At 46.2% G+C, this 15,973-nt stretch overlaps 1 protein-coding gene across 1 annotated transcript in view; it reads left to right on the top strand.

Annotated features, from left to right (window-relative positions):
• The window catches only part of nedd4l (NEDD4 like E3 ubiquitin protein ligase), a 577,353-nt gene that overhangs the window by 131,062 nt on the left and 430,318 nt on the right, over positions 1 to 15,973 (top strand). Inside the window, exon 2 of the mRNA XM_085974389.1 lies at positions 14,265 to 14,338. Coding sequence (XP_085830515.1) covers positions 14,265 to 14,338 — 74 coding nt within the window. The remainder of the gene's footprint in view (positions 1 to 14,264; positions 14,339 to 15,973) is intronic.

The raw sequence follows: 15,973 nt of genomic DNA, 5'->3' as shown, positions 1-15,973 counted from the left end.
GCTTCAACCGGTCCACCGAAATGTGATCCGGCTTTCCTCCGATGTCGACCGAAAAGGATTTGTCTCCTGATTCGATGACGCGGAAAGGACCAGTGTAAGTGGGCTTGAGCGGATCGCGGTGAGCGTCGTGGCGGATAGATACTTACTCAGCGTTCTTCAGCTCCGCTGGCACGTGGGAGCTCTGTAGGCCATGATTTGATGTAGGCACCGGAGCGAAGCATCTGGCCACTTCCTGGTGGCTGACGAGTTGCTGGGAGGCGGACCATGGCTCTGTGGGAGAAGGGAGGCAATCCCCTGGGACTCGGAGCGGCTGGCCATAAACGAGTTCGGCCGAGGACGATTGCAGGTCTTCTTTGGGCGCCATACGAAGACCTAAAAGGACCCATGGGAGTCTGTCCACCCATCCCGCACCTTGAAGACTGGCCCATAGGGCGGCTTTAAGCGACCTGTGGAATCGCTCGCAAAGGCCGTTCGCCTGTGGATGATAGGCGGTGGTGTGATGAAGTTTGGTGCTGAGCCCCTGAGCTACAGCGTTCCAGAGCTCCGAGGAAAATTGTGGCCCACGATCGGAAGAGATGGCCGCCGGTACCCCGAAACGAGCAACCCAACAGGAGATGAAAACTCTAGCGACGTCTGCCGAAGTGGTGGAAACCAAAGGAATTGCCTCTGGCCACCTAGTGGTGTGGTCCACCATGGTGAGGAGATGCATATAACCATGAGAAGGCGGACGTGGCCCCACAAGGTCCACATGCACGTGGTTGAAACGACGCTCTGGAACCGCGAACGTAGCCACTGGAGCTTTTACATGACGCTGGACCTTGGCCTTCTGGCAGACCACGCAGGTATTGGCCCAGTCACTGACATCGAGGTGCATACCCTTGCAGACGAACTTCGCCGACATTAGCCGTTGTGAAGCCTTCGTACCAGGGTGCGACAACCTGTGTATGGCGTCAAACTCCGTCTGGCGCCATGCGACTGGTACGGTAGGTCGGGGAACGCCCATGGAGACGTCGCAAAGGAGCGTGGTGCCTGCGGTCTGGAAACTGACGTTGGTCACTTGGAAACTAGAGGGGACGGTTCTGTATGATTGGACATCTGGGTCCGAAGCCTGATCCGCAGCCATGAGGGCGTAGTCAATCCCCAGGTGAACCGCATGGACCGTCGCGGGGGAGAGGCAATCCGCCACCAGGTTGTCTTTACGAGACACATGTTGAATGTCCGTGGTAAATTCAGAAATAAACGTCAGGTGACGTTGACGAGCGGACCACGATTCGGCGGTCTTGGCCATGGCGAATGCCAGAGGCTTGTGGTCGACAAAAGCCGTGAAGGGACGTCCTTCTAATAAGAACTGGAAATGGCGAATGGCCAGAAAAAGGGCCAGCAACTCTCGATCGAAGGTGCTGTATTTTCTTTCATTTTTCCGTAGTTGACGGCTGAAAAACGCCAGTGGTTGCCACGTGCCGTTCACCCACTGCTCCTGCACTGCGCCGATGGCGTAGTCTGACGAGTCTGTGGTAAGGGTGATGGTGGCACCTGGAAGTGGGTGCACCAGCATGGTTGCGTTGGCCAAAGTGCTCTTGGTGTTGACGAACGCCTGGTCCATCTCGGCAATCCAGCTGATTAGATCCTTACCGGACTTGCCCTTGAGGGCCCCGTACAAAGGCTGCATTAGCCGAGCCGCCTTAGGGACGAATCGGTGATAGAAATTGACCATCCCCAGGAACTCCTGCAGGGCCTTGACGGTTGGCGGGCGTGGGTAAGAGGTAACCGCCTCCACCTTCGTCAGTAAGGGGATGGCGCCGTCTGATGTTATGCGATGTCCCAAGAAATCGATCCGCTGCAGGCCAAACTGGCACTTGGCCGGGTTGATGATCAAACCGTGCTGGCTGAGGCGTGTAAAGAGGGTACGCAAATGGCAGATGTGCTCTTCCTTGCTCGCACTGGCGATGAGAATGTCATCAAGGTAGACGAAGATGAAGTTTAGGTCTCGGAGCATGGAGTCCATTAAGTGCTGGAAAGCCTGTGCCACGTTCTTCAAGCCAAACAGCATCCGCAGGAACTCAAAAAGGCTGAAAGGGGTGATGACTGCGGTTTTCGGGACATCTTGCGGGTGCACGGGAACCTGGTGATACCCCTGGACGAGGTCGACTTTAGAAAAGATAGAATTTCCCGCCAAATGGGCCGAGAAATCCTGAATATGCGAGATTGGGTACCGATCAGGAGTAGTGGCGTCGTTCAGGCGTCAGTAGTCACCGCTTGGCCGCCAGCCGCCGCCCGGTTTCGGAACAATGTGGAGAGGCGAAGACCAGGGACTGTTTGACCGGCGAATAATCCCCCAACCACTCCATCATGTCGAACTCCGCTTTCGCAGCCGTGAGCTTGCCGGGTTCGAGCCTTCTAGCCCGTGCATAAACCGGGGAGCCAGTAGTGGTGATATGATGTTCAACACCATGCTTCGTGGCCGAGGAGGAGAAAGTGGGCCTCGTCAGCTCCGGGAACTCTCCGAGGAGCCGAGTGAAGTCATCCGGAGAAGGGAACGCGCAGGCGATACAGTGCGTCACGGTGGTACCGTGGTGGCACGGAATCGAGTGGAAGGTGGCCGCGTTGATCAACCGGCGGTGCCGGACATCGATGAGGAGGCCGTTGGCACACACAAAATCTGCTCCTATGATGGCCTGCGAGACTGTGGCTGCGACAAATTCCCAATGGAAGTGCTGACCGCCGAAACAGACTTGGACCCGCTGCTTTCGGAAAGTTCGAATGGCTGCGCCATTAGCCGCCACGAGGGAAAAGACGTGGTTCCCAGCTTGCATATCGAGATTCGACGCAGGTAGGATGCTACACTGCGCCCCGGTGTCACAAAGGAAACGTCGACCCGATAGGGAATCGGTAATGTAAAGAAGTTTCCCCGTAGATCTGATGGCCATCGCAGCCGCGGAGCGCCCGTTAGACCCGGTCCTCCTTCGCCAGGAACGCTGCAGGAGCTTTTTTTTGGGGGTGAAAAACTACAGGGAGAGCGGCAGCGCCGTGCTTTCATGCCAAAACGGGCGTGGTAGGAGCACTGGCCCGCTGCAAGAGGAGCTTGAGCCGCGTCTGCGGGGGGATGGGCGCCTCGTGGCCGCGCAGCACTGCTGGGTTACTGTGAAAATCTTATCTGCTTCGGCAGCAAGCTTGGCACAGTCTGTAATCTCGGATCTGGCTAGGGCAGCCTGCACCTGCTCCGGCAGTTGGCAGAGGAATAGCTCCCGGAAGAGGAAACATTCCGGTTCGGCACCTAAGAGCGTGAGCAGTTGGCTCATGAGCTTGGACGGTTTGGAGTCCCCGAGGCCGGGCATAGCGAGGAGCCGGCGAGCGCGTTCTGACTTCGAGAGCCCGAAGACTTGTAGCAACCGCGCCTTTAACATATACTTGCGGTCAGTAGGAGGACTACCGAGGTGGCTGACGATCTGCGAGGCAGTGACGCTGTCGAGGGCAGAGACCACGTAGTAATAACGGGTCTGATCCGCGACAATGTTCCGGATGGCGATCTGGGCTTCAGCCTGGATAAACCACGCGGCTGGTTGCTGGTCCCAGAACTGTGGCAGTTTCAGAGTCACGGCATTCGTGTCCATGCTGAAGACCTTCCACGAAAACCGTTCACGAAAGTCGGGGTCACCAATGTAGGAACGTGGGTTCCTAACTAAAAGACTGAGTTCTACTCAGGCGATCAAACAAAACGAACTTTAATGAAACAAACTGGCTTTAACAAGAAACTGCAGGATAACATCGAATGGAGGTCTGCTCTCTCTGGAGGCTCCACGAGGACTGCCCCTGCAGTCCCGTGGCTGACGTCATGATGTCATCACGTTTTCCCGCCAGTGGAGGATCACGTGATGAATGGCGTGATGTCATCACGTTTTAGCCGCGCTGTTAAAGCAACCACACTCTGTACAGTTAAACAGCATAAATAAAGATACCGACTCAGACTGTAGCTAACATGTTGTTAAAGGAATTATATACAAATGATCTGAGTCCTTTGGTGGCTCCGCCACAGTCAAATATTAACTGTTCACTGCTGGATGTGAACTCTGCCATCCTCCATCATATCCTAATATACACAGGAAGATAGGGATCCTGAATTGGGTTTCATTTTCTGAAAAGTGAATTTTATTTTTAAGACAGAGTTTATGCACTGCTTAATCAGTTCACTTTCAAATGTTGATCCTTAAATTTACAAGTGTTTCCAATGAATTACTTGCAATCTTCCTGTCTTCAGGATTGGCAGGCATTAACTTGATTGCAGCATCAACTATTTGTAAGTTTAAAAATGGTTCTTTTACGTTCTATTTTTCAGAAGGAGAAAGTTAGTTAATCGTATTCTTCCATAAATATCCAGTGTAAGCTATTGAGCTTTACTGTTGAACATCAAGCATTATATTGGGCTGTAACCCAGAATACCCAAGGATTTGGGAGGTGAGAACACGTTCTAGGACTTTGGAGAGGTAAGCAGGGTTGGAGATGGAGCTGTCGTGGGCGGGGAGGTGGGGGGCAGTACCAGAGCAGAGGGAGCCATTTAAATATCAGCTAACATGGGGGTTAGGAAGGGAAGTTGGGTGGTCAGTGGTTTGGTGGGGATAGTGTCAAGAGAGCAGGTCTCATGGACAAGATGACCTTGGAGCGGACTTGAGGAAAGTTAGGAGAGAAACTAGAGAAAGATGCGAGTTTGGGGCTGGGGGCAGCAGCGGGGGAGAACGTTAGAAGTTTGGCTTGGTGAGCGAGGGGAAGGGAGGGAAGTGGCAGAGGCAGCTGAACAGGCGGTCTTAATCTTATTGACGAAGACGTCCATGAGCTACTCGCACTTGTTGGAGGGGGTAGGGAGAGGGGTTTAAAAAAAATGGTTGGTAGTTGAGAAGAGAAGTCGGGGCTTATCTTTGCATTCTCAACAAAAATACATTCCAGTGAGAAACAAAACTCCACGGGAAAAGTGATCCAACCGTGGCTAACTAAAGAAGTTAAGGATAGCATTAGATTGAATGAAGAAGCTTATAATGTTGCAAAGAACAATAGTAAGCCTGAGGATTGGGAGAGTTTCAGAAACCAGCAAAGGTTGACCAAAATATTGATTAAAAAAGGGAAAAATAGAATGAGAGAAAACTAGCAAGAAATATAAAAGCAGATTGTAAGAGCTTCTACAAGTATGTAAAAAGGAAGAGAGTAGCAAAAGTAAACTTTAGTCCCTTAGAAGCTGAGACGGGAGAAATAATTATGGGGAGAAAGGAAACGGCAGAAATGTTAAACAAATATTTTGTATCTGTCTTCACAGTAGAAGACAGAAAAAGCATGCCAAAAATGGTGGGGAACCAAGGGTCTAATGAGGGTGAGGAACTTAATGTAATTAATATAAGTAGAGAAAAAGTGCTAGAGAAACTAATGGGACTAAAAGCCGACAAATCCCCTGGACCTGACGGCCGACATTCTAGGGTTCTAAAAGAGGTGGCTGAAGAGATGGTGGATGCATTGGTTTTGATCTTCCAAAATTCCCTAGATTCTAGAATGGTCCCAGCGGATTGGAAGATTGCAAATGTAAGACCGCTATTCAAGAAAGGAGGGAGAGAAAACACAGTTAGCCTGACATCAGTCGTTGGGGAAAATGCTGGAATCCATTGTTAAGGAAGTGGTATCCGGGCACTTGGAAAATCATAACATGATTAGGCAGAGTCAACATGGTTTTATGAAAGGGAAATCGTGTTTGACAAATGTATTAGTTTTTGAGGATGTAACTAGCAGGGTAGATAAAGGGGAACCAGTGGATATAGTATATTTGGATTTCCAAAAGGCATTCGATAAGGTGCCACATAAAAGGTTATTACACAAGATTTGGGCTCATGGGGTTGGGGGTAATATAGTAGCATGGATAGAGGATTGGTTAACGGACAGAAAACCGAGAGTAGGGATAAACGGATCTTTTTCAGGTTGGCAGGCTGTAACTAGTGGGGTGCTGCAAGGATCAGTGCTGGGGCCTCAGTTATTTACAATCTATATTAATGACTTAGATGAAGGGACCGAGTGGAATGTATCCAAGTTTGCTGATACAAAGCTCGGTGGGACAGGAAGCTGTGATGAGAACAGAGTCTGTAAAGGGATATAGATAGCCTAAGTGAGTGGGCAGTAAGGTGGCAAATGGAGTATAATGTAGGGAAATGTGAGGTTATTCACTTTGGTAGGAAGAATAGAAAAACAGAATATTTTTTAAATGGTGAGAAACTTTCAAATGTTGGTGTTCAGCGAGATTTGGGTGTTCTCGTGCAAGAAACACAGAAAGCTAGCATGCAGGTACAGCAAGCAATAAGGAAGACAAATGGCATGTTGGCCTTTATTGCAAGGGGGTTGGAGTATAAGAGTAAGGAAATCTTGCTACAATTGTACAGGGCCTTGGTGAGACCACACCTGGAGTACTGTGCACAGTTTTGGTCTCCTTATCCAAGGGAAGGATATACTTGCCTTGGAGGCGGTGCAATGAAGGTTCACTAGATTGATTCCTGGGATGAGAGGGCTGTCCTATGATGAGAGGTTGTGTAGAATGGGCCTACACTCTGGCGTTTAGAAGAATGAGAGGTGATCTCATTGAAAAATACAAGATTCTGAAGGGGATTGACAGGGTAGATGCTAAGAGGTTGTTTCCCCTGGCTGGAGTGTCTAGAACTAGGGGGCATAGTCTCAGGATAAGAGGGTAGGCTATTTAAGACTGAGAGGAGGAATTTCTTCACTCAGGGTTGTGAATCTTTGGAATTCTCTGCCCCAGAGGGCTGTGAATGCTGAGTATTTGAGTATATTCAAGGCTGAGATAGATGGATGTTTGGACTCGAGGGAAATCAAGGGATATGGAGATTGGGCAGGAAAGTGGAGTTGAGGTCGATGATCAGCCATGATCTTATTGAATGGCGGAGCAGGCTCCAGGGGCCGTATGGCCTACTCCTGCTCCTATTTCTTATGTTCTTATTCCAAGATGATCCTGGAGTAGTTAGTAGTTTTGGCAGAGAAAAGTAGGACCCGGTCATGCTTCATGTGGTCCAGCCAGATCTGGTGACGATTGACTTCACCAGCTTTGTGCCAGACTCAAGTTTGCATCCCTTAGACTTAAGGGAGTGGAGATGGGGTCCATATCAGATGGAATGACCAGGGTGAGAGAGTGTAAGAGTTTTACTGGGGACAAGGGCATCAAAGGTGGAGGTGAGGGTATGATTGAGCAGATCAATAGCTGCAGAAATGTTGTGGCATATGTAGGCTAAAGGTTAGGCAGTTGGGAAATTGAAAATGTTCTTGTAAGTGACATGGGGAAAGTTTTTCCGAGGCAGTCAGCAAAGGAAATGGGGTTGGGAGGGGGAAGGAACATAAGACAAGAATCTATTGGTCTCAATTTTGCTGTAAAGTAATGGTGAGGCTATCAGCACTCAACTTTATTACAGGGTAAATATGACCAACTTCTGGCGTCCGTACATGCGCGGTTAAAAGCGGAAATCCAGAAATTGCTGCCCTAGATACCCTGCTCTTCCACAGGGTGTGCTGTTGCAATCCTCGCTGATAGTCAGCACTGAAATCACTGTAATGGCACAAACTTGGGGTACTTACCCACTAGTTCCTCACTGAAGACGGCTGAAAAAGTTAGGGCTCTTAGATTTAGGAGTAAGTGAGTTTTTAACAATATAATAAGTGATAATTACTGCTGAACAATCTCTCTGGCCGTGAAAAATTAATTTTACGAGTGTGGAGTCGAATTCCCTAAAGAAGATTAATGTTGCAAATTTTATTTTTTAATTACTTTTTTTTAACACTTTTTCTGTTTGTCTCTTATCTGTCTCCCGTAATCCCATCTGTATTTCTCAATCTTTATTTCACTTCCTGTATATGATTTAAATGTAATTTATATGTCCTGTTTTTTACATCCTGGTTTGCAATCTGTGAGGTTACTTCAATCTGATTGGTTGGTTGAAGAGCTTTGCTGTTGCTTGCTTTGTTCAAAGGCCACAAATCCCCTGTAGAGGGCGCCACACAGAAACAGACGCCAGCTTAGTGGAAATCCCCGCTGACAAGCCTGCGAAAAGTCTCTTGGCCATCTGCACGTGAGGTGAACGGCCAAAGCCGTTCCTTCGCCACAGAGCAAAATCCGGGCCAATGTTTCAACCACAACACTAAGTGGGTCAAGAATGTGTCTGGAAAATAATGTAGACAGATGAGCTTTTGTGAAAGAAAGCTGTGTCTCCAAGCTTTGGGTTTATGAGATAATAAAGAGCAGGTATTGGGTAACCGGGTGAAAGAGAATGAGGAACAGTGTTAATAAGAGGGGAGGAAAATTAACATGACACTCTGGAATGAGTAAGCGCAAATAAGCAGAGAGGAAATGAGACAAAGGAACAAAGAGAATGCAAAGGTAAAAGAGGGGTTAAGAGATAGAGAGGTAATAGGGAATGTAAAAGGGGCAAATGAGCGTGACCTGGACAGTAAGGCAAGAGAAATAGAAGGAATGAAAACGACTGAGAAAGAACGAGCAAGAGAGTATGAATGTACAGTCCAGATTTGAAGTAAATAGTATGCCAAAATTCTGACTTGGCTTGGTATCAAAATTTGTCACATGGAATATTTTAGTTACAGTAAATATCTGTGGGCATGCTAGTATAGTATATTTAAAACTGTGCGGCTCTTAGTTGTTACAGTTTTTAAAATTTTGCCTCTTCAGCCTTGAAGGGCTGGTTACTTACTGCTGTACTCGAATATTGCACTTCATGATTTGATTTTTAGCTCCGTACCAGTTGCTGTACTCAATTTGCAGTTGGATGGAATGTGGTTGGTTTACTTCATCATATTCGATGTCGATCTGCAGACTGCCAGCACATATAAATTCTAACCAGCCTATAAGAATGGTCATTGTGGAATCTGCTTTCAGGTTACTTGGGCCACATACTTCCTTACCTCTGTCTGTCTCATAAGAGCTGTAAATCATTAATACATTTTAGATGGCTGCAAACAACTAAGTTCAAAATACCACAGCTATCGGATAGCAATCTGACATAGTTCTAGCTGAATTCAATATGGATTTAACTGAGAATGAACAGGTTTCTTGAAATGGCTTTAAGTGCTCAGCCAGTATTGAATACGAAGGTACATTCAACCCTCTTTGGGAGTTTACCGTTAACAAACGTTAAATCTTACCTTATTTTGACACAATTTTTAATTCCATTAACCAGCTTGCCTTATTAAATCCAGATAAACAAAGTAAAGAGATGGGCAGCTTAACACTTCAGTTTATAGGAAACCTTGTGCATGCTTCTTATTAATATGCTTTTTGTTGTAAAGTAATTTTGTCTCTTTCCTTATGGCATCATCTTCCATAGTGAAACATTCACTGGTGTTTTAGCAATGTGCAATCCAACCAAAGATAATATTTCTTTGTATAAAACAGAGAAATTGTTTATTCCTTTTGTTACAGGCAGTGATTCAGCGTTGACGGGCAATCAGCACAGAGCAGGCCTCTCTGTCTTCTCAAAGCTGCTCCAACTTGGTGATTCTGAGTATTGCATACTGTACGGGGAATTCTTGAGAACAGGAATTGCTGTTTCCAGAATTCAATGACCAGAATTGCACAGGAGAGGCTCTAAGGGAACAAACAAAGTAGGAGGGGCAATGAGGGATGGCAATGAAGGGGGTGGTAAGGTGAGAAAATGGGTGGTAAGGGAAAAATGGAAATGGTTAGAACTGGAGGTGAAGGGAATGAAAGGTCTTGCCTCCAATTAAGTGCCGATTTGGCTCAGTGGTAGCATTCTCATATCTAAGCCAGAAGGCCATGGGTTCAAGCCCCACTACCGATTTGAGCACATAATCTTGACTGACTCTCCAGCGGACTACTGACAGAGTGTTGTATTGTCCGATGTTAAACCAAGGCCTTATCTGCTCAGTTGAATGTAAAAGATCCATGACACGATTTGAAATGCATGAAGTGCTCCCAGTTTCCTGGCCAATACTTCTCCCTCAACCACCACTACAAAAGCAGATTATCTGGTTGTTCATCCACCTTGTTGGGTGCTGCTGCATCTGTCTATGTAACAGTCACTGAGATTCAAAAAGTAATCAATTAATTGTAAGGCACTTTGGTATATCCTGAGAATGTGGTAAGGCACTATGTAAATGCAAGTTCTTTTTGTATTGCATTGTGAACTCCCTGCCCCCTTCTGTTTATATTGTGTTGAACACGAGGTTTTCAACATTTTGTTTCTGTTGGCTTTCGTTCATTGTTTAATATGTGCAGCACTTAAATTGCAGAAGCGGGAATAGGATTAAACTGGAAACACAGCTTCCCTCATTATTTCGGCTGAAAGTAAATCTGGCTAAAATCAGGTGTTGCACTCCATTTCAAATAGTTTTGAATGCAATTCGAGGCTGTGGGTGGCTGTGGGTAGGATATTTTTGTTTTTAAAAAAGCACAATTAAAATTGACTAAGAAACAGATTGTGGCTCTATTTTTGAATGTGGTTAAGATTGACTGCAGTACTGGAGTTATTAATTGGGAGGGAGGGTTCAAGACCCACTCTCGACACTCTGTACTGAGGGAGTGCTGCATTGTCGGAGGTGCCGTCTTTCAGATGAGACGTTAAACCGAGGCCCCGTCTGCGCTCTCAGGTGGACGTAAAAGATCCCATGGCACTATTTCAAAGAAGAGCAGGAGAGTTAACCAATATTTATCCCTCAATATTTATCCCTCAGTCAAAATTACTAAAACAGATTATCTGGTCATTATCACATTGCTGCTTGTGGGAACTTGCTGTGTGCAAATTGGCTGCTGCGTTTCCTACATTACAACAGTGACTCCACTTCAGAAAGTACTTAATTGGCTGTAAAGAGCTTTAGGACGTCTGGTGGTCATGAAAGGTGCAATATAAATGCAAGTCTTTCCTTTCAAAAATTAAATCAGGATGGTAAACTTTGTTTTATTACTGCACTATAAGATAGTTAGTCTGGTGTATCTCTTTGAGTAAACAGAACAGTGTTGTTTATACATGTACTAGCTGGAGTACCCGGCGGTGCCGAGGGTTTTTTGAGGGCATGTTGTTGTTGGGAGAGAGAGACTGGGGGGAGAAGAGAGACGGGGGGAAGAGAGAGCGAGAGACTGGGGGGAGAAGAGAGAGACTGGGGGCAAGAGCGAGAGAGAGAGACTGCTGGATTGAGTTTGGGATTAGCCTGGAGAGAGAGGGGGGAAGGAGCGCCTCAGGCCTGGCCCGATCGACCCCTGCGAAGGAAGGAAGGAAGAAGGCGAGCTCTCCCTCCCAGTCCCACCCCCTCACTTTTTTTCTCTCCCTCCCTCCCCCTCTCCTCACTCCCCCTCCCTCCCCCTCTCCTCACTCCCCCTCCCCCTCTCCTCACCCTCCCTCCCCTTCTCCTCCCCCTCCCTCCCCCTCCCTCCCTCCCCCTCCGCGGATCAGCGCCTCAGGGCCGTTCAGTGCGCGGCCTAGCGCATAAGGCCTGGCCGGACTCACCTTAGCTCAGGTCGCGCTCCGGGCCGACGTTGACGTGCGCGCTGACTCCCACCCCGCCAGCCTTTACTAAGATGGCGGCGATGGCTATGCTCGGCTCAGTCCCATGCCGCCAGCCTTTACCAAGATGACGGCGATCGCGGGACGGGTGGTGCCGAGCTCGGGCGTGGCTGGCGAGGAGAGGCCGAGGCCTCGAGGCCTGAGGCCTGCAGGCAGCTCATCCACCGCCGAGGGGGGGAAAGCCCGAGTCCCCTTTGCAAAAGGATTTTTTTTTCTTTTAAAAGCAACTTTTTTTTTTTGCTGGAAATCTATATTTACACGCAGAAAGTGGGAAAAAGAAATCAATAGTTAGGAATCAAGATGGCGGGCACTCTCCTCAGCTCAGAAGGATTAGGCCCGCCGACACACGCAATGAATCGCCCCCCGTGACGCACCGATTGGTCAACCATCAGGTTAATCCCCTGTACGATTGGTCAACCATCACGTCACTCAACGCTAATGAGCGGAATGTTGCTGTTTTTTGAAGCTTTTTTGTATACTGTCGGAACAATTTTTGTCTGACCAAAAAGTAAATACGCCTATTAGAGTCCCCTAATGATAAGCTTTCTTTTGATATAACATATGTGTAGGTACGCTCTATAACTTTTGATTGTACAGCCGGACAGACAGAAAGACAAACAGACAGAAAGACAAACAGACAGACCAACCGTTTTTTATATATATATAGATATATTTGTATATGAGTTTGTGTGTATAAAGGCATCTGTGATACCGCTGTCCTTGCAATTTACTGCCCCATTTCCAACCTTTCTGACCTCTCAAGTCGTTGAATGTGTTGTCCACTCCAAAATCTGTGCTCTTTTTTCCCACAACTCCATGTTTGAATCTCTCCAATCAGGTCTCAGCCTCTACCTCAGCACTAAAACAGCCCAAGTCAAAGTCACAAATGACATCCTCTGTGACTGGTATAATATTCTTTTTCTACCACCCTGCAGCCTTTGAGAAGGTTGACTATACCATCCTCCACGAATACCTTGACTCCATTGTCCAGTTCAGTTGGGTTCCACTCTAACCTGTCCAATCGTAGAGAGAGCATCTCCAGCAATGGCTTTTCTTCCTGCCCCCACACTGTTACCTTTTGGAGCTCTCCAGGGATCTATCCTTGCCCCCTCCCCCTCTTCCTCACCTACATTCTGCCTCTTGGTGACATCTGGAGAAGGTACGACAGTTGAGGGGGACCAGCTCCGAGGAAATTCCCAGCCTATATTCTCTTCCATTCCAGGTTACACGGCTCTGTTTACTCTATGCCTGCCTAAAACACAGGTCCCAGAATCAGATTGCAAAATCAGGTGCAAAGGACTTTAGGCACAGGTCCCTTGTCCAATTTTACAACCCTTGATTTTGTGAGTTCTTGATGGTCATGAGTCGTCTTTCAAAATCAGGCTTCAGACTAATGGACTTGTGCTGAAGCTTTTTCTGTTTTGAAGGTGTCTTTTTAACTATTTATCAATTAGATGGGACGACTGTCAATATTTGCCCTATTGTATTGTACTATTGTCACTGTTAACTTCTCACCAGAATAAAATAGATTTTTAGTAGTATAAGCTTGTGTGATTGGTGTGCTGAGCAAAGATTTCTGGTAGAAACTTGCAAGTCGTGACTGCTTTTAGCAACGCCTGATTTGTGCTTGAAGAAATCTTGGCATATTAGTTCTGAAATTGTCCTGAGGTAGTGCTACAGTAAGAGCTGTTAACATAGAAACATAGAAGATAGGAGTAGGCCATTCGGCCCCTCGAGCCTGCTCCGCCATTCAATGCGATCATGGCTGATCATCCAAATTCAGTACCCTGTCCCTGCTTTCTCTCCATATCCCTTGATCCCTTTAGCCTTAAGAAATATATCCAACTCCTTCTTGAATATATTTAATGAATTGGCCTCTACTGCCTTCTGTGGTAGAGAATTCCACAGGTTCACCACTCTCTGGGTGAAGAAATTCCTCCTCATCTCTGTCCTAAATGGCTTCCCCCTTATCCTTAGACTGTGACCCCTGGTTCTGGACTCCCCAACCATCGGGAACATCCTTCCTGCATCTAGTCTGTCTAGTCCTGTTAGAATTTTATAGGTTTCGATGAGATCCCCCTCTCATTCTTCTAAACTCCAGCGAGTACAAGCCCAATCGACCCAATCTCTCCTCAGACGTCATTCCTGCCATCCCAGGTATCAGCCTGGTGAATCTTCGCTGCACTCCCTCCATGGCAAGAACATCCTTCCTCAGATAAGGTGACCAGGACTGCAAATGTTCTTCCAGTGTTGGTACGGAATACGAATGCAAAGTCTGGATGATGGATATTTTCTTAAATACTGATATTTTTGAAGGAAATCTAAACTTTTTTTTCCATTTGTTTCATTCTGCACAGCATCTGCAATATTGCTCTGAAAATTCACAGAGCAAATTCCAGCAGGGGTCACTAGATTGTAGGCAGGAGTGGGAACTTGGGCTGATTACCCCCTCTTCAACTAAGGGCCTTTGGGCCAATTGTAGTAAGTCTGCTGCCATTGCAGCTGATATCAGTTAAAGCACAGATTGGGGATCCAATCTGACACCTTGCTGGTCTTTATCGTTCAGCTAACATTGGCTATTATAATGCCGAGTCATGGGGTAGGGTGGCATTCTCCACTATCTGGCTTGGAACTTGTGCACCTTTGCTGTTCAGTAACCAAACGAGGCTTTTTATAAATTTTGTTTTATCGCTCTACTTTCAGGAAGAATGCCGTGTTCTCAGAGTCAAGGTTATTTCAGGCATTGATCTGGCTAAGAAAGACATCTTTGGAGCCAGGTATGTAAAGTATACTCTCATTTCTTAGTGTTATGAGATTGGTTAAAAGCTGGCCATGAAGAAATGCATGCAATGGACTGTGAACTTTCAATAAACCTAAGGAAACACAAATGTCATTGCTTAGGGGGTTATCATATGCCTAGAAATATTGCTTACTTTTTATTTTATACAATGGACATTGTTGTTCCAAAATAAATTGACTAGTCGATCTCCCGTAGTGTGCACTCGGGGAGTCGAGACTTGGTGTAACCTTCAGGTAAAGCAGGGTAAGGGGGCAGGAGATATAAGCAGACTAGCATAAGCAGACATAATTCCGTCTCCATTTTAAAATCATACATTGTTATCTTTTATATCATTTAATATTTCTAGTTAAACAGCAAAACTGGGAAATTTGGGAAGCAAATTCCTAGGCTGAGGAGCTGCAAATTGCAAATCTAAGGTGCTCCAATGCCACCATTGCCCAGATGGCATAATTACATTGTGACAAATTCACATGAGTTATTTTTATTATAAATGTGCACATGGGGATTTATAATGGGGAAAATGTTGACATGCAAGTAAGGTTTTGTACATGCGGGTGTAAGAATTTTTATATATATGTATGCTAGCTCTTGTTTTCATTGATGTCTTGGTAAACAAATGATTGTGGCATTTTTTTCTTTCTTGGGTTTACTCATTGTTGGGGGAGTGCAGGACATTTTGGCCAGCAAATTAGTCACCTTTATCCAAACAGTGGCCCCTTCAACTTTATTTGTAATACAGTAAACTCTTTCTTATCTGGCACCTATGGGACCAGGATGGTGCCGGTTGATGAAAAATTCTGGATAACAGAGTGGTATACCTACCAAGGCAATTTTTAACACAAACAAAAATAATAAAATCAAGAATTGTACTGTATAATTGAATACTCACCTACAGAATGTTCCGTTAAATGTATGGTAGAATCGGCAAGATTACCGGTTATTGAGGTGTTGTTTTGTATTGAGATATATCTATTTTGCTGGTTATTAAAGTATTCCGGATGATAGTGACGTTTAAACAAGAGTTTACTGTAATCTGAAATTCAAGTCTGTTTCACTGTCTATGCGGGTTTTTTCTTTGCTCAGTTTAAGAGGTAGAATAACACAGAAAAAGTTCCGTCACTACTTTTGCGACTATTGAAGCCAATTGTACAAAATTATTGGCCACCCTTTTTATTAACCACAGACCTTTTCCAATAAAAGGGCTTCATTGTACAGTCTAGATACATCCTGACAAGGCGTAAGGGAGGGCAACCAAAGCCAGAGCTCCCTGGATGACGAAGGAGTTGGAGAGTAGGATAAAGCAGAAAAGGGGGGGGGAGGGCGTATGACCGATGTCAGCTTGATATTACAAAGGAGAATCGGGTTGAATATAAAAAGTACAGAGGAGAAGTGAAAAAGAAAATAAGAGGGGCAAAGAGACAGCACAAGAATAGACTGGCGGCTAACATAAAAGGGAATCCAAAGGTCTTCTATAGGCATATTAACAGCAAAAGGGTTGTCAGAGGAGTGGTGAGGCCGATTAAGTTTGAAAATGGAGAACTATTGGCGGCAGCAGAAGGCATGGCTGAGGTAATAAATGAGTACTTTGCATCAGTGTTTACCAAAGAAGAGG

Source organism: Somniosus microcephalus, chromosome 2 (genome assembly GCF_052327205.1).
Source record: "Somniosus microcephalus isolate GS21.2 chromosome 2, FLI_Smic_1.0, whole genome shotgun sequence".
NCBI classification, from domain to species: domain Eukaryota; kingdom Metazoa; phylum Chordata; class Chondrichthyes; order Squaliformes; family Somniosidae; genus Somniosus; species Somniosus microcephalus.
This window is presented reverse-complemented; position numbering and strand designations above follow the sequence as displayed.